Source organism: Gnatocerus cornutus, chromosome 4 (assembly GCF_029298725.1).
Source record: "Gnatocerus cornutus isolate USDA-ARS CGAHR chromosome 4, icGnaCorn1.1, whole genome shotgun sequence".
NCBI lineage: Eukaryota > Metazoa > Arthropoda > Insecta > Coleoptera > Tenebrionidae > Gnatocerus > Gnatocerus cornutus.
In genome coordinates this window covers 2,466,728-2,493,361 of record NC_142236.1, presented here as the reverse complement: position 1 = coordinate 2,493,361, position 26,634 = coordinate 2,466,728, and the positions used below count along the sequence as shown (strand labels likewise).

The window sequence follows — 26,634 nt, the reverse complement described above, 5'->3', positions numbered from 1 at the left end:
TATAAATATATTTACAAATTTATACATTTTCGCTTGTAATAAAACACTATGTCAATTTACAGTTCGTTTAAAAACTTTTCTAATTCACTTATTAACCCTTGAATAGCAAAATGATAACAGGGGAAACTAACAATAACAATTTACAGACAAAAATATATAAATACAGAATACACATGAGAGGGTTATTTGCATAATAACATGTAAAAATAATACATAATCATTAACAACGTTTTAAATGACAATATTTAAGGTACTTAACAATTCAAGATAGCTTGCTACAGGCAGTGTATTCACTTATTTTTCTCCGTTATTGTAACAGATTCCTCCTTCTCACCCTAGTACGTGATTCTGAAAGTAATGATCACAAGCTTGCATCTGATATGACGATCTTTTATTCTGATGTGCTTCACACACAACGAATCCACTGCTACCACTTGCTTCCGTCAATCGCTGTCAGACATCACTTTTTTTCGTTTCTTAGGCTGCTTTGGCTTCACTATCTCCTCCTCCTACAACAAAAAAAACAACTCCTTACTACCCTCACACCACAATATACGACGTGAAGTTAGCTCGAGAAAGTTTCCAAATTATACCGCGAGCAAAACTTTTGGGGAGAAAGTGAACTTCTAAGAAATAAATGTTGTTTAATTACCTCGCTGCTCTCCTCCGACGAGTCGCAGATGTCCCTCACCGCCGCCCGCTTGTTGGCGGTGGTCGTGGTGGTGGTGTTGCCCTTGTTTACGGGCTTCCTCCCCCTGCCCTGCGACCTGCTCTTCGTCGCGCTGACCTCCTCCTCCTCCTCCAACAGTGCGAACAACTGCCCGAACTGTTTTTTCTGACTGTCCGTGCTGTTGTTCATCGCGATGTTGAGCGCCTTCTGCATGGAATCCAAGGTGTAAATCGCCATACAGTCGTGCCTGTCACAAATAATCCGCAATTGTTCCAAATGTCCCAAAACTTGATCCGAACTGGGCACCGTCGCACTAATCGTCTTCCCTCCCGTTCTTTTCCGTTTATTTGGGGAAGTCGATGGATACCTGGTGCTGAGGAGAGAGGAAATCAACTCGGCGACTTTATCAATGTACTCGTCGCACCAGTACTTGACTATCGTGAAGACGAAGAGGTCGCCGTTGGCGCTGACGTCGCGGGAGAAGAGATATTTGACGTAGTCGGCGTTGGGGCGCTCTTGTTTCAGCATGAGCGTCACGGCGGTGAGGGCTTCTGAGTGTTGTTCGTAGTCGAGCTGTGTGACCAGGGGAAGTACCGTGTCGATGGAGATGTCGTGGGCGTGGATCAGCTGCCAGAAGAAGAACTGTTCGATGCTCTCCCACGTCAAAGTCAGCTTAAGAAGTGGTAAGATGTTGTCGCTTTTGAACATCACTAAGTGTCCCTGGAGGACTTTACCGACGAGAGTTTGTAACTGTCTCGAATCTATCGCGGAAATTATCACCCGTATGATTTGAGCGTTGTTAACAGTCTGCTGTTTGAAATCCCTAAATAAATCAGGCACTATCCACATCATTAATTTGGTATCACTGACGTGGCAGGCAACTAAATCGTCCAATAAACACGCGTCGATTTTTTTCTCACTATATTGACAATACTCCTTGTACACACTCACTTTCAGCGCACTCGCTTTTGTTTGATCTTCTCTTTTATTCTCTGTCCTACACTGAACTTTCAAGAAGTACAACAACAAGTACCCGATACTGTCGCGGAAGTTGCGCAACTCCGCCGTCAATTTGTACAACACCTCCTTCCCGTCTTCATCCCCCTTGGAGAAGTTGTGGAGAGTCTGGAAGAGAACAAACAGAGGAGACTTCACACTCGCCAACAACTTCTCCTCGCTCAGCGACTCCGGGAAGAAATCCTTCCCGAAATCATCCTGGATGCAATGACACACCAACTTCGCCACGGTGGTGAGACAATCCTCGTCTTCATCCGTCGTCATCAACAACTGCAGGATCTCCTCCATGAGCGCGCAGCGCCGCTCGGCATCTTTCTCGTTCTGTAGTTTCGTCAGGACTTCTCCAACGGGACCATCAACACTCTCCTCCAACTTATCCTGAGTTTTTTCCTTCAACCTCACCTTGGACAGAGGGATATCGTCGTCGTCGTCATCACTGTCCTCCTCCAGCGCGTGTATCGTCAGCGGCTGCTCCTCCTCGTCGTCGCTAAACGCCGGCTCGCTATCCAAAATGTGGTTATTGACCACCCTATGCTCACCCTCCCCGTCTTCGAACCTCGAGTGCCCCTCCTCCAACCGCGAGCTACTCTCCGGAGCCCCCGCATTACAAAACTCCCGGAACGTCTCCCGAACCATGTTCCTCAACTCCGGGTCCAACTTCGCGTTGTCGAACAGCGGCACCAACGACGGCACCACTCTCTTCTCCAGAATCTTCCTCAGGGAAGAGAAAATCCCGTTTCGTACCTTTTCCGTCAAAGGTTGATAAAAATTCGGGATGATCCTACACAAGAAGTCCAACAGCGTCGCGGAGACCGCCGGATGGGAGCGCATCGAATGGTGCATGACCAAAATCGCCGGTTCGATGTTCATGATGTTGTCTTTTTCACTGTCGAAGAACAGCCAGTCGTAGAATAAGGCCAATTTGGCGTTGGAGACGGCGACGCTGGAAGTGCACGTGGTCAACAACCAGCCAATCACGGCCCATCGTGGGATTATGTCGGAGCACAAGAGTTCGTTGGTTGGATGGATCACGCCGACGATGAAGCGAATTATGTCGCAACGGAGGCTTTGGGATTCTGGAGTGGCTAAGTATTGACGTTGGAACCAGTCTTGGTAACGTTTGTGGTTCCCGAAACGGACCTGAAAAGACAACAATGAGTACGTGGAATCTACGCCTTTTTATGGTAGCCACGCCCACGTGACAATCAACACCAATAAAAACGCCATCGTCCGATGCTTGTAAATTGTTTTTTTTGCAGACAATTGGCAGGGAGGCGTCAATCTCGTTTCGCTTTGAGATATCCCCGCCCATCGCACGGTGTTAGCCACGCCCCAATCAGCCAATATACTGATCCCCCTTACCCCTTACTTAATTTCCGTTGAAACCGCAAATAACCGTTATCACGAAGTGGGCGGGGCGTAATTAACCTTGGTTCTGATTGCAATGATCTGACAACATCATTAAATTCAACGAAGTTCAATTATGTCAACAACTGTAAAGGTAACGAACCAATTTTGTGCGAATACGGCCGTAGAATGTAAGGCGTGGCCCACAGGCGGAGCTTGCTTTGATTTTAACCAGATTAGTTAAACTGGCGAGTGTTGCCACGCCCTCGAGACTCTCTACCAATTTCCTCGCCCCAGTTGGTGTTGTCCACGCCCTGATGACCACACAACAACATGGCAAAACAACTTTACTTTTTAGATACGAATGTAGGTTAGCCACGCCCCCGCCGCCATGGATTTTTATAAACCAATCGCGATGTTGGGTGCTCCAATTCAGCCGCAAAGTTGGCGTATCAGTTTACAAATTTCTTCGCATAAATCAAATAAATCTAGTTACCTTAGTAAACATGAGTACACGCTGTAGATTTAATTAAGTGTCCCGAACGCGAACTTTCGAATTACAAAGATGGCGTTGAAAAAACAAACTACAAGATATCGTACGTGTTTTTTAAACAAACAAATTATTACCAACTTGATAAAAAAGTGACACCGATCGCTTTATTCTCAATTTTTATAGCGCGTATAAAACCAGTTGCAGCAATTTCGTGATAAAAAGTTGGTAATGCGCCAAGGCCACCAACAAGAGTAATAAAACTAACGGCGTTAAATATCCCCAGAATTACGAGATTTCGCGTTTTTTTGTTTTGTGCTAAGCGTTAATTAAAATGCCTCGGGTACGAAATTATATTACGGTGTGAAATATTCAATTAGAGGAAAAACAAAAGTACTCTCGCCGTCGAATGTAACAAATTAGTTACAAAATTAAAACAAAAAAACACTAATGATCACGGATCGGAACAACTTGGACTTTTTTTTGGTAAAACTGGAAGAGGAATTATTGCTAGTTATGTCATAAGAAGGATAAGAATTGAATATTAATTTTAAATTGTCCTAGAAAAAACAACTGTGGGAAAAGAGCGAGAAGTTGTTTTTACGCGTGAGTAGGAAAGTTACCGCTAGATACCGAGTGAGAATATGTGTTTGTATTTTAATGGGTTTTAAACTGTTGGTAAACTTGATGGTCCTATTTTAATAATTAAATTAACGAAGACGTCTACATGTTTTATGTTTCAAAATGCTCGCGTCAGCGATAGGCAGGGTTACCAACACAGTTTAGAAATCGGGGGTCTCCTAGGCATTCGATTAAGAAAGCCGTGTTCGATAACCACCCTGTACATTTAATTGAAACATTCTGTATATGACAAATTCCGTAAGAATGCTATAAAGGTGGCTTTCCAGTGTTTACTAGACTTTAATCTCATGGAAGTGAAGTCAACAAAAATTTCGATAATGCAGTTTTTGAGGTTAAGTTATTAAAAACAACGCAATTAAAAAAAACATGTAGAAAGTTGTTGCAGGGGTGCCAACACCGACCCGGGAAACTTCCTGATGGAGAAAAACCAACTAAATGAGTTTCCACCAGTTGAAGAACCGGATTATGACCTCGGAATTATTACGGACACACTGTATATATAAAAATGGGCAATAGTTTACATATTTTAGTTGTTTTACGATATTTTGAGTGTTTTATCCGACTTCATTAGCATCTTGATAAAAAACAAGTCACCTATGAAACAAAAGCTGGTTGACATTTGAGGAGAAAAATGCGATTTTAGCGGAAATGGGGCGCTTTTGGCGTCTTAAAACGACGAATTGGGTATTCGCAAAGTCTCCTTTGGCCACCCCCGTCGAAATTTTGTCCAATTGACGGTGCTAAAAACAGGTGCCCCCATAACCTGTCAATGACGTCACTAGATTTTAATAAGCCTCCTGTTACGTTACTACGCGATTAACGGTGATGTAATGGCAAAAAATGAAATGGCGATTGTTTTTTTTTACTGAATTTGAGCAAGTTTTTTGAGGTTATGTTACCTGTGAGGTAAAGAAGACAAGTTTTCGCTCCATGTCTGGTGTGAGTCTTGATTGCAGATATCTCCTGGATGTCCTCGCTTGTAGCAACTGAAGAACTCCCGTGAACGTCGGACTGAGCGTCCTGGGGGCCGTTAGAATGTCTCTCCACAGTTGTTCAAACTCGGGGATTCTCGCCACATTTTGCAACAGCCGCACTAAGTCTCTTCCGATGGCAATACAGTCATTAAACCGTTCCCTAATTAAACTAATTAAAAAAGTAACTTCTTTCTGTCTTAAGTTAGCTAAATAAGGCGCATTGTGATCCTCGATCAGCCGCAAGTACGTGTAGACCACGGAAGCGATCAGCAGCGGGAATTTGTCGAGCCAAGTGCGATATTCCGTTAACACATCCAAAAGTGACTCGATAAGCGTAATATTCTTGGCGGAGACGTCGCCGCCAGCGGCGTGACGCATGAGGTTCCAGCACAGCGTCTCGACGTTGTTAACAGCGTTCTTGATCATCTCCCGGAGCATCCAGACGATCTGGGACTTGACGACGTCGGTGAACCGCAAGTACCGATCGAGCACCAGCTGGGAGAGCGACGTGAGCACAAGCCCCAGGCCGTCGTTGGAGATGAGCGTCAGATCGCGGTAGCCGCGAGCGGCGTTGTGGGGCTCCGTCAAGATGGTCACCAGCAGCCCCAGCGAGACGTCTTCGTAGCCCTTGTCCTTGAGAAGGGCCTTGTTGAGGGCCTCGTAGGCGTCCTTGTCGCTCAAGCCGCCGGTGATGCTCTGCAGGAACTGGTAGCTTCGCTCGAGTTTCTGGAAATTTCAAAAATGCCGCCTTATTTGACAGTTGACAGGAGACGGGCGAGAATCGTAATGGCGGACAAAGCACCATCGACACTCGACCGAAATCTCCACAGAACTTCTTTTACCTCCTCGAATTCATCTTTTAATTCCACAGAAGATGTTAGGAAGAGTCGCGACGTCTTCGTCGCCTTCACTTCCATGACTTTCACCGATTCTTAACGGCCACTACAATTTTCGCACTGTTGACAAACACGGGAGGACCTGCATCGTCCCATCCTCGGAAAATGTTTGTGGAAATCAAGCGCGCGTTGATATATACGTCGTGCTTGGGAACGGAAACGCCCGAACGCCACTCGGACGCGCTCGGAAGACATTTTTTAATTGCCGTTTAAATTTTCTGGGGCTTTAATAAATGGCCACACGCTCTTATCGCTAATTCCACCAAAAAAAAACCACAACCTCCAAAACCCACAATTATTCAATTTTACACACTTTTTCACACAACAGTGGCACGAAATCACTAAACTTCAAAAAGACAGGACCGGCATGTGCACAGAGACGGACTCGCCCCACCGCCCACAGGCCCCAGTATCATTTTCATTCTACGGACTTAAACGCTCATTTCCATTGCATAAATACACAGAATTTTCCACTCAAAAACCTCTCATCCCTCGCGACTCGGAAATTGTAAAGTACTTCGAAACTCCAAACAATGTCGCGGTAATTACAAAATGATTGTTTTGTTTTAAATACTCACTTCATATTAAAGTTTCCAAGTCTCTCGACTAGCTCCAAGCTTAACTTGTCGTCATCCGACAAAAAGGAATCGATACTGCGGCGTCCGACAATTTCACCTACTAAACAATATTCCGAAAGTGCTACAGATGGTCAAATAAATTATTCAGGAAATAAACGTAAGAGATGACACTTCAAATGCCCGAGGTAACTTGATCGTATTCTATATGTAATATGACGTGACAGGTTTCCGGAGCTAACTTGAAAGCGTTTTTTTTATCTCAGTACTAATTGACTTTCTGAAATTGTTGTTTTCTGGATTATTCAGGACTTCGGCCCTTAGCACATTAAAAACTAATTTCCCTTCATCCCTAAGGACAACCCTGCATAATAATGTAATTCTCAAAGTTATGCGAAATCAGTGAAATTTTCCTTCACTTTTGCTCCCCTCTCCCGATTTATTCCCATTGTCTCCATATGAGTTAAATTAGAATTTACCCTCCAACTACCCCAGTTTTAGTTACTTTCGGATTAGAGGGTTGGTCGACATACAAACTCCCAGCAACGAAAATATTTAGACTTACGATAATAATAATCGTGCGTAGGTTGGCAAACCTGTTTACTTAGTAACTCAGTCGTTCAAACAAAATATTGTTATTCTAATAACGTCACTACATATTAAAAAACCTTTCCAACCATGGGTCACTCGACCCACTTTGTGCCCTCACTAGTAATCAAAAATGGCGGAGGCGCCATTTTTACTCACTCGATTTTTCACGTGCATCGTTGAACTTACAGATTTTATAACTCATTTAAATATTCCGACGGCTTTAATAAAAGTAATAGCCAAAGTTGAGAGTGCTTTTAATTTAATTATTGTTCTTAACCTAATTAAATTTGAAAGTTGGTAATTGCAACAAAAAGAGTGCACACTACTCTAACGTAAAAATCGATTTGTTTGTTCGTTTTAAGTAGGCGTTGAAATATGGTCATGTGACATCCATAAGCTCTCACGATGGATTTCGAAGAGATTGAAAACTGAGATTTCGGAATGCGTTGCGTTGACTATAGATCAATAAATCAGTGGTAGTAGTTCGTTTTGTTGACTATAGGTCGGTAGCAGTGGCGTAACGAAAACTCCAATTGTTTGGAAAATTGGCCACAGTTCATTGATTGATGCCAGTGGCGCACCTGAAAATAATTTGGCTACCGTAAAACAAAATTTGGTGACGGGTCGATATCAGTGGCGTACCAATTCCATGTATCGGAGTCTAATCTGTCGACTATAGATCAATTTCAGTGGCGTACCAAACAACTTTATTACGCTCACGTTTTTTGGAATGTTTTTATTAAATTTCAGTCGTAATTGCGCTAATTGTACTGTGATGTCAGTGGCGTAGCAAAAACAAATTTTGTTTAATAAATTGAAAAAAAAAATCGAACTTTGTAGTTTTATAGCCGTGCATGTCAGAGTTCAGTGCGACGACTTACATAAGTCCCAGTGGCGTAGCAAAAAAAATATTAATAAATTAGAAAAAAAAATCAAATTTTGTAATTTTGTAGCTGTACGTGTCCAAGTTCAGTGCGACCACTATACATAAGTTCCAGTGACGTAGCAAAACATTTTTTTTTAATAAATTGAAAAAAAAATTCAAACTGTAATTTTATAGCCGTACATGTCAGAGTTCAGTGCAACGACTATACGTAAGTCCCAGTAGCGTAGGAAAAAAATGTTTTTAATAAATTGGAGAAAAAATTCAAACTTTAAAATTTTATAGTCGTACATGTCAGAGTTCAATGCGACGACTATACGTAAATCTCAGTGGCGTACAAATTTTTTATGACAATGGCGTCCTAAAAAACTGATATTCTCCAATTTCAGTAACAGTCGTAAGAGATTATAAAATATTCTCTTATTGACGACAGACCAGTGACGTACTAAGAATCGTTTACTTTTTTTTGTTCGCTATAAAGTAATTAGTATAACGTGAATAATGTTTTCAATTGTATTTTATTGGTATTACTAACAGACTGACGCAATGTGGAAAAAAATCAGTGGCGTCACAAAATGTTGATGAGTATTATTAATTAAAACCAGTGGCGTACCAAAAAAACACCAATTTTTTTGTATTTTCATTTTTTTTAACATCAAACAATGGTACAGTAACAATATTGCATCCAACATGGCGTCAGAGTGGGGTTTATATGGAATGTGAATCACAAAATTCACAAAAAAAAACTTATAACTTCCCTTTTTTATATCTTTGGCGTGCTTGCGACTTTGTATATCTAGGCGTGTGACTTTTTGACTCTTTTTCTGACTCCTTATCCCCTTCATCTTCCTTTTCATTATTTTCATTAACTAAAAAAACAAAAAAAAATGAACAAGAAGGAGAAAACCGCAAGAAAAATTACATAAATCAACTGGGGCTTCCAGGAGCCCATCCCTTTGACACCTGACGTAGTAACGGTACGTCTTAGCAATACCATATCCAACCATGGCTATTATTATGGTAACAAAAGCCATCAACAATGGGTGCTAAAATGAAATGGTATTGACCCAATTTTGGCAGGGTGGAACTCACCGTGGGTTTATGGGTGAAAATGCAGTCTGCTATGACGATGATGACTCCCACGACAATCCCAATTCCTGCCCCCAACCATGGAATGACTTCATCAGCTAGAAAAAAAAGTGTCATCAAAAGAAAAAATGAATTTCCCATAACCACCTTTTCTCTCCTTCAAAACCTCTTTATGAGTCCTTGTCAGAGCCTCAGCTAAGTTAACATCGTCTGGTTTCAACTGGAGGGCCTTCTGGTATGATTCACAAGCAGCCACATAATGTTTTGTGGTATTTTCAATCTCAGCCTTTCTGAAATAGCCTTTGGGCCAAGCTGGGTTCAATCTTATAGTCTCGTTCGCGTCTTGCATGGCAAAGTAATACTGATGGACCTTCAAAAAGGCAAAAGAACGATTGCTATAAAGCGTAAAATTAAGAGGATCGGTCTTTATGGCTTGAGTGTAGTATAAAATCGCTTCTTCAAATTTCTGGTTTTTCACGGCAGTGTTGCCCAACTCCTTCAACGCTTCTGGTGACGTCTAAAATAGAGAAAGAGTAAGAAATTACGTGTGGGGGATACCAACCTCGTCCATTTTTTTAGTTATGAATTATTTAAGTTGTTTTTTGACGTATCATCGTAAACATAACCTAAAATTGTGACAGTGACAGGAAGGTTCGGATTCCACGCCATTTGTAAATGAATCTTTGAGTTGACGTAAATTCCAGTGGCGTATCACGTGCGGATTTAAAGTTCAGTGGCGGGTAAAATAAAGTAAAGTCGGGATGCTTTAAATATATTGCATAGTTCAAATTTACAATAAAACATAATGTCGTTATAAAACCCTAGCCACTTGAATACGAACTGGACATAATTATTTACCAGCTTCGACAAAAACAGACTGGTCACAATAATTACTTATATTTACAGGGTGATATATAACATAGATCAGTTCATAACCGAAAATCGACAACAGACCAAGCTTGGCAACAAGTGGCACGTTTTACATAACAACAGAGAGAGGAAGAGAGCAATCAATGCACTCAAACAAAAACATGTTAGTCTACGTACGGTCACTGGAATTACTCATACAAACAATACCAACCAAACCAAACAACCAATGAACCATTTCTTTATCACATTAATCCACGTGTCATGTAATTATTAACAACATTCAGGCGGTTTAACAAATTTTCGAATTGACTCGGTACGTATTGAAATTACACAACCCCGGACTAACGACATTTAATATTTTTTATTTTTTTTGGTTTTCATATTTGCTTTGTCTCAAAAAAAAATAAAATAAGCGAGAAGACAGAATAAAGTTGATTAAGCATACTCTAACATATTAATATATATGTAATAATATAGATACATGGTACTGTATATATATTTATGATGAGTCAAGGTCAGGCCAGGTCGTCATCGAAGATCATATGTACAATCACAACCACATCGCAGAGTGCGATCGACGGACAGTCTGATTGGCAGGAAGGGCACTGCTACTGGACAACATAACACTAACTAAAAATTCAGCGGAATGAGCGTGGTCATCACAGTTCAAAAATAGTTAAATATATTTCATTCTCTAATTACTAAATCTCCTAAATTAGATCTATTTGGATGTTCAGAGACGTCACCCGAGTAAGATCGAGCGATCGAAAATCGACTTATGGCTACTGAACAATGAGATTAACACAACACTGCTGAAAGAAATTATTTTGTAACAGTAAAACAAGACGTAATAAATAAAATCGCCACAAAATAATTTCCGTTTGGAAAAGATTTAGAATATTACGCGTTTGGCACAGCATAATCCAAAGAACTTTCGACCCGAGGAAGAAAAAGGAAGATCCTAAGATAACGGTGTATGGTAACTGGATAAAATGGCAATACTGCGTACAACGAAAATATACAACAAGCAACAAATTTAACAATTTCGGCGGTGATTTCAGAGCATTATGATCGTTATGGCACAATTGAAATTTCATGCACAGTGGCGTCGAACCCAAGATATGTACTTTAAAAAAAGGGAGCAACATTCGCCCAATATGATTCCGGATATGTCATAGAACTTTAAAGCACTGTGCCATTGACGAGGAAATTTTTTTATGTCAAACAATCAATCTTTGAGCAGAGCCTCCCCCGATTTTATCACAATTATTTGAGCAAAAAAACAAAAGCCGACACTTACTTGATTGTGCTGATCGCCGCTTCCGTCGTTGTTGCGTTCAAAGAGTGATTGTATCAACACGTATTTTACAATTAATAAATAACAAATAAGCGATACAACGAATCTACCAAAAAACAAATTCCTCTCTTAATATACAAATATAGACTATATAAATATGACTTCACTAGACACTTTTTTTGTGTTTTTTTCTTTTTTTCTTTAATGGGAAACTTGTATTGTGGTTCGTGATGTTAGCATTGAGTCGTCCGATGGCAGGAGTCCATAGCAATGTGCCGGGGTGTGGGGCCGCGAGGCCAGGCCCCAGGGTCAGTATTGGTTGTTCGCCATGCCCTGATCGTACTCCAATACTAGCCGTTTTATGTGCGACAGCTTGTCGTGCAGATACTGAAATCGCCGCTTTAGTTTCTGGTGCTCCAGATCTTTCTTATTCTCATTGTATTCTCTAACAATTTGCTTTTTAAGATCCTGAAAAAAAAACAAAACATCAGTCAGCTAATCCTTTAACTAAATGTTTCTAGCATCAGGGGTGGCTCTGGAATTCCTGTCGTGCACTATTTTGCACTATTTTCATAGTGAATATAACTATCTTGAAAAGTATTTACAATGTTACTTAAGTCAACAACGTTTGAGTTATGGTTTTGTGTCCAAGTTTGTGATTTTCAGGTTTCAAACCACAACTAAAACAGTTTTCTTCTCAAAACTTACTTTGCTTTATGATTGAGGTTAACTACAAATGTCAGTTGAAAAATCTAAATCCACATTTGTAATAAGCGGCAAATTTCTTTGACATTTCATAGCCACCCTTGATGTTAGAAACATTTATAAGCACCATGTATATACAGGGTGATTTTGAAATAGTGACGGAAAAAAAATCACAGCTTTACGGAAATACGTAGAAGACGTTTTCGATGAATTTTATTAATTTTAAGGTAAGTCTTCGTTTTATATTTGATTAAAATCCGTTTACAAATAACACAGATGGGCCACCCTGTATACGTTTACAACAGTTAAAGGGTTAAAGTACAATTCAATGAAATAAATGCCTGTAATCTCGGGTACTCACTTTAAACCTGGGACTAGAAGCGTCTTCTTGCTTAAGCTTCAGTTCTAAGTCGACGAACCTCCGTGAGACTTTTTCTACGATTCCGTGCAAATCCTTGTATTCGGCATAGTCGGCGTTGAAGTCGGCTTTAAACCTTCGCCTTTGTTCGGCATCTTTAATAGTTGTATACTCGCTGAAATACCGTACAGTAGTGATTGTTTTTTTTTTTTTTCAAAATGGTCGGACTTACGTAAGATAATCGGGGAATTCGGAGCTGCTATCGGCGTTGGCGTTTTTCACCCTGACGTCAAGGGCGGCGATGGAAATGGTATGATCGATGGCTTCCGATTGGCTATCCGGACTCACCCTGACACTCCTACTGCTCGACGTGACCCTATCATACTTATTCCTCTCCTTCTCCTTGCATTTCCCGTTCGGTACCGTTCCGTTACCGTACCCGTTCTCCGTCGTCTTGTTCGTTAGCGGCGAATTATTCCTCTCACCATTCGCGAACGTCTTCTCCCGGTTAACACCGTAGCTTATACTATGACTATCACAAGAACGTTTCGGACCTAACTCATCGCCGTCATCACTATAGTTCCGTTTCTCGTTAGCGTAACCGTAACCGTTGCTCGGCGTCGAATATCCGTTACTTGGCGACTCCCTGCTGCGAGGGTTCATATTACTAGCGTCCCGCGAATCGGTGACGGGCCGCCGCTGGCTGTTGTTTTCGATTGGCGAACGATAAGTCGTTTGTTCGGAAGGCTTCCGGAAATGGGAGATGCGTTGCCGTTTCGTTGGGAGACCATCTTGATTGTCGTAGTAACCGGGGCGCTTCGAAGATGACGTGCTTATCGGGGGCGGCGACCCCGGGTGGGTGCTCGTCGGAGATTGACCGCTCCCGGAACTGCCGCCGTCGCTGCTCCCCGGCGGCGTCAGGTTCTGCGGCTTCCGCCTACAAAAACACAACTTTGTATACCAAACACCTTGCAGAATATGAATAATTTTCAAGACAGTTATATTCACTACAAAAACAAAGCGGCACAATAGTGCTTGACAGGAGTCAAAGTCACTCTTAATGGTAGAAACATTTATAAACACCCGCTATATCAGAGCTCATTACTATCGGTCTACTCATTAAAAAGTTAAGTTGGCAGCAGCCCCTAGCGATTTTTATCAATAATAGTTGGCAGCAATAGCGTTTGACCAACTAAAGTCCGTTTTTTTTTTTAAAAAAAACACCAACACCGCAATCTTCCCCTGCATTACAACCGGCAACGTTGCCTAGGGAGATTTTTGGTGAGAAAAAAGTTGTTAAATTTTTGACATTTCTGAAAATTAGGCAGTGTTTCCGTTAAAGACGTTTCTTTTACAGCCCGTTGGGTTGCAAATCGAATGATTTAATAGTGAAAAGACTCGGCACAGCCTGAAAGGCCGTTTTGTGTAATCAAATTGTCAATTAGGCAGCTAACCTATTTGATTTTATCACCAAAAAGTCACCATCGACGATGTTGCCGGTTGTAAAGTGCTGGGAGAGTGCGGTGTTGGTGGTTTTTTAATAAAAAAAACGGACTTTAGCTAATCGTCGTGCGCAAGATTGCTAAAACTCGTTAAATGTCTAATGAAACCTTTCTTTTGCAACAAACTTGTAATTAATTATTGATTAATATACTCAACTTTAACAACGTGTTAACTTCAAAAATCGCCACCTTCAAATTTCCCCTAGTTTTCTCCCTAAAGAATTTAAAGCCTGATTTACACCCAAAAATTTTCGAAAATTTCCACAGGAGAGTGGACTGATAGCAATGAGCTGGACTTCAGTAGTTTTTCGACAAAAAATTCATTCGAGCTCTCCTCGCACTTGCCGCAGCGTGCGAAAAAACAAAATTAAATATACCAGAAGTTATCACTTTCGAATTCAAGGTTGACATCTGACTTTAAAAGTGGTGATTACGTTTTAAATAATTCCACAATTCCAGTTCTTAAAGTATTTACTTGTTTCTGTACAAACCTTTTGAGCATTTGCCTCTCAGACTCGGTGTAGAAAGGCCAGTCTTCGTTTACTTCATTCCACATCGCTCGGTTCAGGTGGTAACAATTATCTTTCATGAAGGAAATCTGCTTGAGGATCGACGTGATCCCGTTCTTCTCCCGTACGCCTTCTAGAAGAGAGCGGCGTTAGAAAAAGCAAGATCTTGCAAAAACTCGTATACAAACCTTTCGTAATTCGGTCATGTAATTCAACCTTTTTAAACGGCCTCAACGCAAGAAGGTGTATTAATCGCTCTCTGCAAATGACTTTACTGTAGAAATTGGCAACGGTCGTTAGAGAGGATCGTTGGAAGGAAAATATACAGGGTTGGCTAGAAACAGCACCATAAAAATGAGTATTTGTGCATCAAGTGTAGAAAGTGCGTTTTTACGCGCGCGACTGTCGTTTCTATGGTTACATCCCCCCGCCAACTCTGTACATACGGATGCAGGGAAAATCTGGCCTGGACGTACTTAATCGGCCTCCTCGCAATATCCGGAACGGACGGCTTGTTGAGCTGCGGCCGCGAGCTGCTCACGTGATTGCTGCCCAGCCCGTTCGACAGACCATTACTCGACGATATCACCGCCGCTGCTGCTGTAGCTGTTGGTTTGGAGGGCAGGTTCGACTGATAAGACGGCTTCGGAGGTAGGCTATCTCTGGACGTCGGGGGCGGCGGGTCCCGACGCATCAAAGGGAGCGGAGTCCGGTTCTGTTTCAGCTTCACCTTCCGACCGATGTCTTTCTCGTTCGGCTTTATCTCGCGTGTGCTGGAAAGGGATCTGTAATACCGGCTTTACTGCGGCGGTTGTTACCATTTGTTTTTGTGGTTCTCTTCGGCGATGGTCATCCTGTGTCGGGTGGCCTCGTACACGTCGTCGTTCGCTCGGACGCGCACTTTGTACGGAATGGGGCCCAGGACCTCAAGGGCCCCCCGAGGCGGCCCGTTCTGCTGGACGCACTCGAAGCTACCGCCGGGGCCCTCCATGTCCGCCGTGCTCGACATCGAGAAGCTAAACGACATCGGGCCATTCTGCACGGAAGGAAACGTGAATTGCTGGAAAAAAACTCTACTGTCAGAAACGACAGGTCTGCCAACACAATGACAAGCTGAATTCCCGACAGTATGCCAGGTCTAGGGATTTTCCCAGAATCTAGGGAATTTTGAAGTATTGGATTTTTTTCAAACAAATCTAGGGGAATCTCATTACTATCGGTCCACTCATTAAAAAGTTGAGTTGGCAGCAGCCCCTAGTGATTTTTATCAATAATAGTTGGCAGCAATAGCGTTTGACCCTTGATCCGACTGTGGCATGCGTAGAAGCTAATCGTCTTGCGCAAGATTGCCAAAACTTGTTAATCTCTAATGAAACCTTTCTTTTGCAACAAACTTGTAATTAATTATTGATTAATACAATCAACTTTGACAACGTGTTAACCTTAAAACTCGCTACATTCAATTTTTCCCTAATTTTCACCCTAAAGAAAATCTGATTTACACCCAAAAATTTTAGAGAATTTACACAGGAGAGTGGACTCGTAGAAATGAACTGCACTTTTGAAATGTTTGTGTTTTACAAAATATTTATTGATTCCAAATCATTAAAATTTTGACCTGGCAACACTGATTCCCGTCTAAAGCGAAAGCATCAAATCGAATAAAACCGCACTAATTTATAACGACAATGGCACAATGACGGCGTTGCGTAATCGGAGGTTATACGGACGCAACCGCGTTCGTCGTGTTCGTCGACTATATCTCCGAGGCTTAGGAGTCGTTCGTGTCGACTATACAGCTCATCGTCGAAAGCGATCCAACGAAGAAAAGTAAAATTAACGTCGCGCACGAGGTCGCGACACGGTCATCTTATTAAATGCATTCAACTTTCAATTTAGAAACTGTAACACGGCCAGAAATACAAATAAATTCGAATTCGTTATCATGCAATTCCTCTAAAAATCCTCTCGGAGAGTCGAAACAAGGCGAGCTTTCACATTTTCGGTGCGTTCAAAATTTTTCAAATATGGGAACTTTCTAGGAAAAAATCGACGACCTTTTCGCGGTTTAACTACGTGCGAAGAACGAATGTGGCAACAATAACATATGTCATTCGGTTTATTTATGGATTTTCGCCGAGCCTTGGTGAAGGCTCGCGCGACCTTCTTCGGGGTGGAAACGTCACAATTGCCCAAAAGTGATAAATACAAGACGCTGCCAATTTACGTCATTGCAGTTCTACGTAAACAAAAAATACTATCGCCGAGGGTGACCTTGGGTTTTTTCTTGTTCGCGATAATTTGATTAAGATAAAACGGAGTTTTCCGACAGTTTCTTTGGCGCACACGTGAACCGAAATGTCAGTAGAAAACAATGAGAGTAAGAGCAAGGCCGTGTACAGCAGCGGCCATAATTAATGCATCCAACGCGGGCCTGTCAATTAGTTATTGACAAATCGAAATCGTTTCTAGTTTTTCCACCTCTTTACTTGAAAAAAAGAAATTAATTCAAAACGATGGGGACAAGGACACTTTCGGTCGTTATCAAAATACCATTGTACGACTTTGGAAAGTTCATAATAATAAGGTTGATGGAATTCGGCGTTTTTTCCGCCGGGAAAATCTCACTTTTTCTTTTTTTTTCTTCAACGCCAACTTTAATTTAAAGTTAAGTCAGTATCGCCAACATTCACGTTGACAAATTCCCAACTCCGCGCTTATCAGACCGCATTAAAGCGTCTCTTAATTGCCCAATTTCGACAGGAAAACCCCGAAAATGCGCTTATTATCGCCCGCCTGCGGCACCAGCTAATTATTTTCGGAAATATCCAAACAATTATCGACCTTTCTAAAAACATCGTGAAAACAAAGTCCCTAAAACCTGTGAAAGGTCAAATCAAAACAAAACGTTGTTTACACGTAATTTTGATTCCGTCCAGATGGCTGCACTGTATCGATCGCATTAATTCACTAAAACTGGACGCGTCTTGGTGGAAGAAAATGCGTGGCAGCCCTGAATCCGTTCCAGTGGACTGTCAAAAAGGTTCGATGGAATCCACAAAGGTTACGTTATGAACAATTACACCGAATTAAAAAATGCTTCGTTGCAACTTTCTAATATCGAATCGGATTGGAACGAGTTGTATAAGCGATTTATGTAACGATTTTCGAAAATCGCGCCTTCATCCCATCCAAGGCCACCCGAATTATAATTACACCACGTGACGTCACGCAGGTATTTTATAAAATCACAGTTAGCCGTGATTCATCGAAATATTGAATTTCACCGAATAAGTAGGCGCGAAATTCGTTGTTATTAGACGGGCAATTGTCGATTTTCCTTAGGGAAAATTCTCATTGGTCGAGCGGCCTTTGGTCATTAATTAACGACCAATGGCACTTTCTCTTTCGAGAATCATCTTGTTCTTGTTGGACGTCGAAGAATGCCTTGGAAAGTGTTTTGCATCCGGGTGCATCGTCGGCGATTTTTTTCGATGTGTGTTCAACTGTTTTTTCTAAGCCTACTCTCGCATCTATTAGGAAGTCGCTAAGTAAAAAGTAACACAACGAATTGCTTTGTACAGTTAACTTATCCCACATTCGACGATGATCTGATTTTCAACAGGTGATTGTTGAAACGAGTTGGTAGCACTGGTAGTGACAGTCTGACAGTTGCGAAATGTCAAATCGAGCAGTGCTACCACCATGATTTGATTCGGACTCAAATATCATTTGAACCAGTTCCAACTAAACCACACAGTTTGGTTTTAATTAACTTTTATGAATTAACCATTTGAGGATCTCAGCCTTGGGTAATTGATTTTAAAAAGCGTCTAACATGGCATCCATGTCGACTTTCACATCTTCACATTGCATTCGTATTTAATTACCATTAAACGTCAGAAATAAGCTGTGCATTCTATTTCGGGACTTTCTTCCCGATTTTTTCTCGCTTTTCCCATCAAGTTTTTGAGTCGTTTTTCTGTCAAATTCCCTCGACCGCGACGCACTTATTATACTTGAATTTCACAATTTCGCCGACGCAATTAAAACCGTAATTATGCATAATGGGGGTTCGTTTTGGAGGACATATTTCGTTGCGAAAGTGCGACGTTTTCCCTTAGCGACGAGCGTCGCGGCGCCGAGGCGACGCCGCCGGTTTTTTGGTTTCAAGAGGGTAAGAAAGGCATCGAGGGTTGGAGTTTAATTGGGGGTTTTAATACCCGCGCCTAGAAAGTAAAACCAAGTTAGAATTTCACCGCGCCGGTCGTTCAGATGTACGAAATTGTTATTAAATCCGATCTGTTATTAGAAAGTGATCTTATTGTTGTAAACAAGGAAGCGGAGCAGCGCTGCAGCGACGTCTGGTGCATTCTAAACGCTCTTGAGCAAGAGCGGCGGTGTCCCGCAAGGCTCCACTGCAGGACCCTTCCTATTTCCTGTATATCTCAACGGTTGTCGAAAAAAGCAAACCGGAAACGTCGTTCCCACTTGCGCAAGATGTGTGAACACACCGGAAGTCCCGGATCTCGACGAATCGATAGTTTGATAGGTGGATGCCGCCGCCACCGCCGTGTGGTGTGTTAAGAGCACGAGACTGCGAAACCGTGCCCGTTCAACGAAATGTCAAGGATGTCTGTGTTTTCTCGCACGAAATTCCGATATACAGAATCGGTTTTGTGGAACGGGTGCCGGTTATGGTACACCGGTTTTTAACCGTTTTTCACGAGACGAATAAATTTCGATGAAAACGAAAAAAACGGGAATGAAAGGGGGCACACCTCCGAGCGGATTTATTGTGCTAATGAACAATAACACTTAAATCTGGTACGTGGTGGGTTACATAAATCCTCGAGTGTGTTCTCCAGTGAAAGACGATTTTGTAATAACCACATAACGATAATTAATACGAGAATGCTTTGCATTAAGATTTGCGCTTTCGTAAAGATCTCATGCACGGTTTTGGTGTTCACAGAATTTTTATGACGTCAACGGTTTCCACGCGTCGAGAAAGCGGACACCGAATTGTCTAGACAATTGGTACCCCTGCCGCCTAACCTCAAACTGTCACCCCGTAGGCCTACCACGACACTCGAAAAAAACGCCGAAATTCCACCGTAATTATCTCGGTACCGTTATGGGAGCATCAGTCATCCGTGGTACACACCCATCCCAGCCTACTCGACATCCTTGGAATTTTAGCGCGGTTACGACAAACCACAAACGATAACAACTTACCCCTTCATTTCCTAGGAACTTTATCGTGGGACCCTGGCAGTTGAATTTATTCTGAAAAAAAAAAAAAGTTATGTTATAGTCGGAATTTTGTAACTTTGGTTTAACCCCGCCCACATGAACAAATGACGATTTGAATTTGTCGAATCAAGGAATGGCTAGCCTCCTTTACCCAACATAAAAAATCTGACAACTAAAGTGTCACACGTGTCAAGAAGATTTGCAGCTTTGCGGGAATTCAATTAATCGTGAAACCTTCGTCGATTTTGATGGTGTTTCGTCTTCTAATGTTTGGATATTTCTACCCCAGCTTCTCGCAAATATCAACGAACTATCAAAATGTTGCAGAGTAAATCAGACTTTTAGCTAAAATTCAATTGGCCCAAAAGGTAGGCGGAGTTAAACCAAAGTTATATAGTTTCGTAGCGGACGGGAAACTAAACGGCGGGTTTGCCATCCCTCCGATAGATGTCGCTTGGGAGTTTTACAGGGGTGCCACCATTTCGACGCAAATTATCAAGTGTCTGTATCTCTTCATTGATAAGAAACAAGTTACAGGTCAAGTGCGATAATATTTTTATTTACAGAGCAATGTTTACGTAGATAAAAGAAAGCTAGAAAACATTCTTCGCGTCTCCTGTTGACCAGATGTTTTCGTTTATTTATAACATTATAACAAACCGCACTTGAACAAATTTCCACTTAATTGACGATTATGACAATAAAAACTTTTACAATAGAAGAACCGTACGACCTCGTATTTAAGTCGTTAATTGCGCGATTAAATATGTGATCCTGTTTTATACCGTGCGACTTATTTTCGATTGAGAATTTTTTGTCGTTGATGATAAAATTCTAACGGACCGCTTCTATAAATGGCAGTTTTGCGACGATTATTGGAGGCGAAGAACGTGAGAAAGGTGTGTTCGAAAAAAAACAATGAGAGAGGTCAAAATGTGGATTACGTCACAGAAAAAAAAAAGATAAGATAGGAAAAAAGCGGCGATAACTGACCGCGACAGATAGAGGTGTTTGTGGAGCAGGAAATCTATATCTGTATGTCTGTGGTTACCCTATTTTCAGGTCTGAACTGAATATTTACTAGATTGGGACTATTTTTTACTTAGATAAAGATGAGAATAGTTCGTTCAGATCTAGCAGACTTGGACTAAATTCTAGTTGAAATTAGACTATAAATGTCGCTAATGTGGATCTACAAGGTGTTTATAAATGTTTCTACACCGTGTTTCAAAATGATTTCATCTAGTTGCCTTTGGAATGTAACATTTATGTGCCCTCGTATTGTACTAATCCTGTCGCCTTGGACTTCTGTCAATAGAGTCACTTGTCAAACGTTAAAATCGCCAATAGGGAATGAATTTAAACAACAAACAGCAAAATTTGAGGTTAAGTCAATTTTATCAATTCAGCAATCTAGCCGTCTTATATCACTGGCCCTAACAATTTTTTTGTTCTAAAATTAATTGAGGAGTTTTTATTTGAACTCTCGATACAAAATACAGAAAGACCTGATCTAATTAGCTCAAATCCTGACCAATTTTGGACTAATTTGTCGCAAATTATTGTAATTTTCAATAAAATTGAACTTATTTGTTATTAATTGATCGAAATATGCCACATTCCTGGGTATACGGTCGTAAAAATACATCATAATTTTTTTTTTACAGTTTAATGTATTTTCTCTCTGAGTTTCGTATTTTTCATCCATCCAAAACCTGACGCAACGCAAATATTCGCATAAGAAACGTGAGGATAATTAGCGATTTTCATTTAATTAGTTTCACTCAACTTTAATAGTTAAATGCTTGCCGCTAACACAACGATATGTTAATATAAATTACTTAATCGCTCGTTTAGTTTTTGCCGTTCGCAAAAAATGAAGAGCAGTAAATCGAAAAGAAATGTCAAAGGGGCAAGCAATTGAAAGGTGTAAAGGAAATAAGAAATGTCCTTGGACTGACTTCCTCGGTTCTCGGTTTTTCCCCGTCTTCAGGGATGCCAACTTTCGATGACGCGTTATCAAAAAAGCGTGAAATTCCGCGTCGTCACGGAGAAAGTCCCAAAACCCCCCGAAAACACCCAAAACAAAGCCGCCGAAATCGAATCTCGGACAAAAACTCGCTTTTATTCGTTTCCGGATCATTCCACTCTCTTTTGATTTGCATAAACGCGATGAGGCAATAAATCGTCGACAGGAATTCCGAGATATTGCGCCACGGGATGAGAGGGAAAAAATGTCGAAAAATCGAGAAAAACAGTCGGTAAAGTGGAACGCGTGACTCGGATAAACGCACACTTTCGATTTCGACCGCAGATTTCTTATCGGTGATGTGGGTGGGCTCGATTTGTTCCAGTTTTGCGTAAAAATCGGACATTGTGGAGCGAGGGCGAGAAGAGGGGTTTGCGCCGCCGAGACGAAGAAAAACGAACGAGGAGCGAGACGCGTTGCCATTTCCCCGAACTTTCAAAATCCCGAAACTTCCCTTTCACTCGTACTTTTCTTTGTTCGGTTCCGTTTTTTTTCTCGGCTCTTACGTTGTGCACACACCATTCCATTCACCTTGGTATAGTTTTGTATTTATGAAATGTCAAGGGGACTGCACTCAACCATTCGTTCAGATTCGTCAAATTTTATCCCACCTGCTTGACTTGCATTTTCGTGGTAATTCTTTCTAACCATCAAAGTGGGTCAATGTATCGTCGAACCTTCATGCGTGATTGGCTGCTTCGCGAATTATCCTATTTCGTGATTGGATAATTTATTCCTGTTTGATTGCTTATTGGAACCCCACCTTACCCACGGAAATCGCTACTTTACTCGCGAAGGGTGTATTGTTTTGTCCCACTTCCGAGGTCCCACTGTACTTAAACGGACCAAGGTCATTCTCTGGGACTTCTCGGTCACCGGTACACTATTTCGTATGACGCAATCATGGGAAATCCCACAGAAACCAACGTCACGTGCTGTCGCCATCTTGAAGAAAGTTGAATCAAGGTGGAATTTTCGGGTTGCGTTAGCTGTTTCGACGTTGTCAAGGTCTTCATCAATGTTACAATATTTATGTCTGTTTATTGTTGGACTTTCTCGGGTTAATAAAAGGTGATGAAAGTTCATTGCCTTGATCACCTTTATGACAAAAAATCTCGTTAACAGAGAAAATCGCGCATTTTCAGTCTCGAAACAGACTAAATCTCATCGAACTAAACAAAATAAGACCAAGTTTGGACTAGATAAGAGCTAAAATTCATAAATTGGGTGGCCCTCGAATATCGGTGGATCTCGCTTTTCTGTAGCATTGAATTTTAATCTGAGATTGCGGCTTAAATTAATACAATATAAACTGATTTTAGTCACCAGAGGCAAAACTAGTAGACCTGCGTGAAATTAGCTGCGTCCATAGTTTGCGTCTCCACCCGTCGGAGTCAACAATACCGAGTATATCACATCTCGGAATTAATTTTCTCAACACTTACATTGCCTCTAATGGAACAAATGACGCACAACAATAACAACTTAATAGTCTTCGTCATCAACTGATTTATTGGTCTTTTCGCCGACCCGGATTCTTGGCTCTGATTTTGCGTAATTCTAGAGCGCCGACTTTTCAATACACAATATCGTAATATCCGCGTTGAAACCATTTAATATTCATTAGGTCCGAAACGTTTCGTATAAATTCCCCCCGACTCCATCAGCATCCGTCAGAAGAAACGGCCATCTGAGTGTGTAAAGACGCACTTTTCGTTATTTTTAGACAGTTTTATTTGCATTTATTGTTATCACGCACGGTATTGTTAACTGGGACAACGTTATCATTCGTTTTATTCGATTGTAATATGCACATCGTTAACCGCCAACCTGATTGGAATATTCGCGCGGACGAGACTAGTTGCGAACATTTTCAGTTGGTACGACTGCGTAATTCAAAAAAATCCATTGTTTCGTTCTTTGGATGAATGAAAAGCGATTTTGCAACAGTTTACGAAACGGCACTGTGAAATTAACCGTGGATAAAACAATTGCGCAATTTTCTCGTTTTTCTTCCAAACTTTTCAAAGGTGAAAATCGGAGAAAGGCGAAGACCGCGGAAGTTCACGGAGGATGACCGTGGCGCATCGCTCATTTCGGGTGTGAAAGCGAAGGTTTGGAAGGTCAAAACTGTCAAAACGGAGGGGAGTTTCATGCAAAATTCGGGAATCTCACGAGCGAACATCTGCCGCCATGGGAGCCCGGGCCATTATTAAGGGTGGTCCATTGTTACCAACGAAAAAAACAGGTCGACAGATGTTCTTTTCAGGTACCAAACTTGGATATTGGAAACAGTGACAAGTGGGACACCCTGAGAGCTACCGGTGACCTTGTTACAGAGGTTTGGACACAGTAATTAACGAAAACTACATGAAAAACTTAATTAGTGCGTACGGAGTTGGTGATAAAACCGACTTTTGATGCTCTGATTGAGGCGGACGCTTCCGTTTCGACGACTGATTTACGAATCCGCCAAAGAAAATTCTTTGCATTTTTTTTTATGATTATTTGGCGACCTCACTCCGGCCCTGGAAACTAAGAAACTCAGCCAAACTTCAATTAGAATCCGTCAAACTAGAAGAGTTTAGTGAAGGCGCGTATGCACCACCCGGCGCGGTTTTTATACAAAAATTGAGGAGTTATTTTCAAAACTCAATAAATCCATTTCATAAATTTTGAAAAAAAAACGACAATTTGTTCAATTTTCTTCAAATTTACTTGAACTATTTTTGCAACACAATGTTGAAGCAAGAAGTTTTTCACTGAATAAAAAATACACATTGTTAGATTTACCCAAAATAATCCCAATTTCACATCAAACGAAATGTCACTCAAAATTAGATTTATTGAGTTTTGAAAAATAACTCCTCAATTATTATTTGGTGACCTCAGTCCAGCCCTTTAAACTAACAAACTCTCAATTAGAATTCGTCAAATTAGAAGAGTTTGCTAAAGGCGCGTATGCACCACCCGATGCGGTGCGGAGCGGCGCAGCATCACGCACACAATTTTTTCTCAGCTCGTCGCGGCGCGCGTAGAATTCCTCCCGATACTAATCAGGGTTCAATGTCAAGGTTAAGGTTTATCACCGAGAATGCGACTTGTTAACTCAAAACCTTAATTATTATGCAGGTACTGGACGTTTATGGAGGCACGTTACGACGGAATAAAATTAGAATTTATTTGGTTGCTTGCAGTGTCATAAAGCCTTTTTACAACTCCGCGCATCCTTGAACTTTGAGAGGTCAAGAAATTTGTGGTCGAGCGGCCGATGGAAATTTGACGGATCCGCGGAGATCTCGACATGCAAACGAGTTATTTATAAAGACGGCAATTGTTTGAATTATCACGCAAAAATAGGAAACTTTTGTTCGGAAAAGACGGCTCAGGGCAGTGCTACCAACAGTTCGAAAATAGACCGCTTATTAGATGTTTTTTTTTAAATGACCACTTTGGGGTTTTTGTCCGCGCTGAGGTAATAATACCTCAATTATGGTACAAACCCTAAATTACTGAGGAAATGGTTGTGATTAGGCGACTTGGATGCGTGGTTCGATTTTATTGATTTTGCTGCAATTATCTCGGAAGTACGTTCGGGCCTCCAGAGTCCATGCAACCGTAAATTTCTTGTGAGTGTCGGTCGAACTGCTCTCAGACCAACGTCTTGGATCCTGGGCCGACTTCGCCGTTGATTTTTCGTCGTCTTAAAATGTCTGCGTCTTATCAGTTATCGCTTATCAGATCTAGGATAAGGCTGCGGTTTCAGAGTCCCGCACAACAAAACCTCCCTTATCTCTCCAGAGGCTCGCGGGGGCGCGTTTTTCGAAGGGTTGGGGTTCAATCATTGCCCAATCTGCGCTCACGTTGCGGGCAAATGTCAGGTGTAAAAACAGACTCGTAATTACGAATCGCCTCAGGGTGTAGTTGGTCCAGTATGCTAATACGCTTTGGGAACCGTTCTGTGTCTTGTGACACGCATCGTCCAGTCCTCCATACTTCCCCGATTTGAGCCAGGAGAAAACGGGACTCGGGCGAATTTGGGGGAAATTCCTGATCTCACTTTCCCGACGCTCGGGCCATTTAAGGACAACGACTGCGTGACGTCATGCAAGGGTAGAATTACCCTTAGAAAGCCTCTCGGAGTCCGCGGAGCCCCACGAGAACCCCGCGCCCCTTGTGCAAGTGACGTGGCCGCGATTTCGGGGGAAAATTCCCCAAATGGGGTGTCCACACTCATGGCACGTTAGAGTGATAAAACAGCACTTGGTATTTTCGAGTTTTCGTATAATAGGTTAATAAGTCATCTGAATATGGCGACTTATCTAACTGGACGGCAACAGATTGTACGGTTCGGGGACGGAAGGAAATTTTAAATTAAACTCACCTTGTGTTTTACATAGTCGAGTATTGCACGAACTGCCGAATCCGTTAATTTCACAAAAATTAAGTCTTTATTTTCACCAAAATTTTGCTGCGATGATAACCCATACTGAACACCTGGACAGAGAGTCGCCATTTCTGTCCAGTGCAGTCCACTCTGTCGCACTTCACAACCAGCTGACGTTTGGCGAGTCAAATGACCAGCTGGATTCATAAATGTCAAGATTTACACCAAAATCAACAGAAAAATTAACCAAAATCACAAACTTTTGCCATAAAATAACAAAACTTTATTATAACCACACACATCCACACAGAGTTAAAAATAAAAGCTTTGGAAGCACTTATTTTAAGAGAGTAGAGGGCGCTACTATCTTAAGTCAAAAGAGCAACTGTTTTAAACAATTTGGTAAAACAGGAATCTGTAACTTAAAAAAAATTAGCTGTACGACGAAAAGACGAATTTAAAAAGTTTATGTTTGTATCCCTGCTTAACCACTAACTCCAGCGTGTTATTCAATTTAATAAAAATGTTAAATTATTTTTAAAGACTT

General features: G+C 41.5%; 3 protein-coding genes across 4 annotated transcripts; all 3 read right to left on the bottom strand.

Annotated features, from left to right (window-relative positions):
* Nucleotides 1–51: 51 nt before the first annotated feature.
* On the bottom strand, nt 52–6,130 carry IntS3 (integrator complex subunit 3). The gene is made up of 4 exons (XM_088034314.1): nt 5,983–6,130; nt 5,066–5,866; nt 653–2,827; nt 52–509 (listed from the first exon to the last, which is right to left on the bottom strand). The coding sequence occupies exons 1-4, from the start codon at nt 6,055–6,057 to the stop codon at nt 444–446; spliced, it is 3,117 nt and encodes a 1,038-aa protein (XP_087890440.1). The 5' UTR covers nt 6,058–6,130; the 3' UTR covers nt 52–443.
* A 2,565-nt stretch (nt 6,131–8,695) lies between these two features.
* LOC148175942 (uncharacterized) lies at nt 8,696–9,846 on the bottom strand. The gene is made up of 5 exons (XM_088034271.1): nt 9,737–9,846; nt 9,322–9,691; nt 9,178–9,272; nt 9,008–9,131; nt 8,696–8,954 (listed from the first exon to the last, which is right to left on the bottom strand). The coding sequence occupies exons 1-5, from the start codon at nt 9,743–9,745 to the stop codon at nt 8,833–8,835; spliced, it is 720 nt and encodes a 239-aa protein (XP_087890397.1). The 5' UTR covers nt 9,746–9,846; the 3' UTR covers nt 8,696–8,832.
* A 1,706-nt stretch (nt 9,847–11,552) lies between these two features.
* On the bottom strand, nt 11,553–26,274 carry Su(Tpl) (Suppressor of Triplolethal). 2 transcript variants are annotated; one of them, XM_088033775.1, is made up of 9 exons: nt 26,085–26,274; nt 19,654–19,704; nt 15,234–15,475; nt 14,892–15,188; nt 14,604–14,674; nt 14,398–14,548; nt 12,637–13,341; nt 12,408–12,579; nt 11,553–11,809 (listed from the first exon to the last, which is right to left on the bottom strand). In XM_088033775.1, exons 1-9 carry the CDS (start codon nt 26,214–26,216, stop codon nt 11,651–11,653), a joined length of 1,980 nt encoding a protein of 659 aa, XP_087889901.1. In that variant the 5' UTR covers nt 26,217–26,274; the 3' UTR covers nt 11,553–11,650. The 2 variants fall into 2 exon arrangements, with proteins under 2 accessions (XP_087889901.1, XP_087889902.1); XM_088033776.1 differs by having other exon boundaries at nt 14,398–14,545.
* Between the last annotated feature and the right edge of the window lie 360 nt (nt 26,275–26,634).